Source organism: Penaeus monodon, chromosome 21, assembly GCF_015228065.2.
Source record: "Penaeus monodon isolate SGIC_2016 chromosome 21, NSTDA_Pmon_1, whole genome shotgun sequence".
Taxonomy (NCBI): Eukaryota; Metazoa; Arthropoda; class Malacostraca; order Decapoda; family Penaeidae; genus Penaeus; species Penaeus monodon.
Window position 1 is genome coordinate 38,093,974 of NC_051406.1, and position 341 is coordinate 38,094,314.

Sequence of the window (341 nt, forward strand, 5' to 3'; positions counted from 1 at the left end):
CGTTTTTTTATGCGTGCTTTCGTGTAAGGCTGTGTATCTGCAAACATATGATACATATAACGTGTATGCTCCTATCAATAATTTCCTCCCTGAATCCATACACTTAACTCCCGCTTCCGATTTTCCGCCTCAGGACTGCACCGTTGGAAAATGCCCTGACAACTTGTTCCCCGGGATGTGGGTGGCGCCTATGCTCGACCTGCAGGATAACCGTGGCGAGGCGTGTGCCATGCTGGACGCCTGTCAAGGGTACGTGTCATGCACGTCCCTTTGGGAGGAGCTGGGGCACTTTTTTACGTGTTAATTTACAGTGCTTTCCCTTTTTGCGCACTTTTAGTTAA

The 341-nt window shown here is 49.0% G+C and overlaps 1 protein-coding gene across 1 annotated transcript in view; it reads left to right on the forward strand.

The window, feature by feature from the left end:
• LOC119586463 (chitin deacetylase 7-like) overlaps nucleotides 1-341 on the forward strand; it is a 5,609-nt gene that overhangs the window by 3,185 nt on the left and 2,083 nt on the right. Inside the window, exon 5 of the mRNA XM_037935196.1 lies at nucleotides 134-249. Coding sequence (XP_037791124.1) covers nucleotides 134-249 — 116 coding nt within the window. The remainder of the gene's footprint in view (nucleotides 1-133; nucleotides 250-341) is intronic.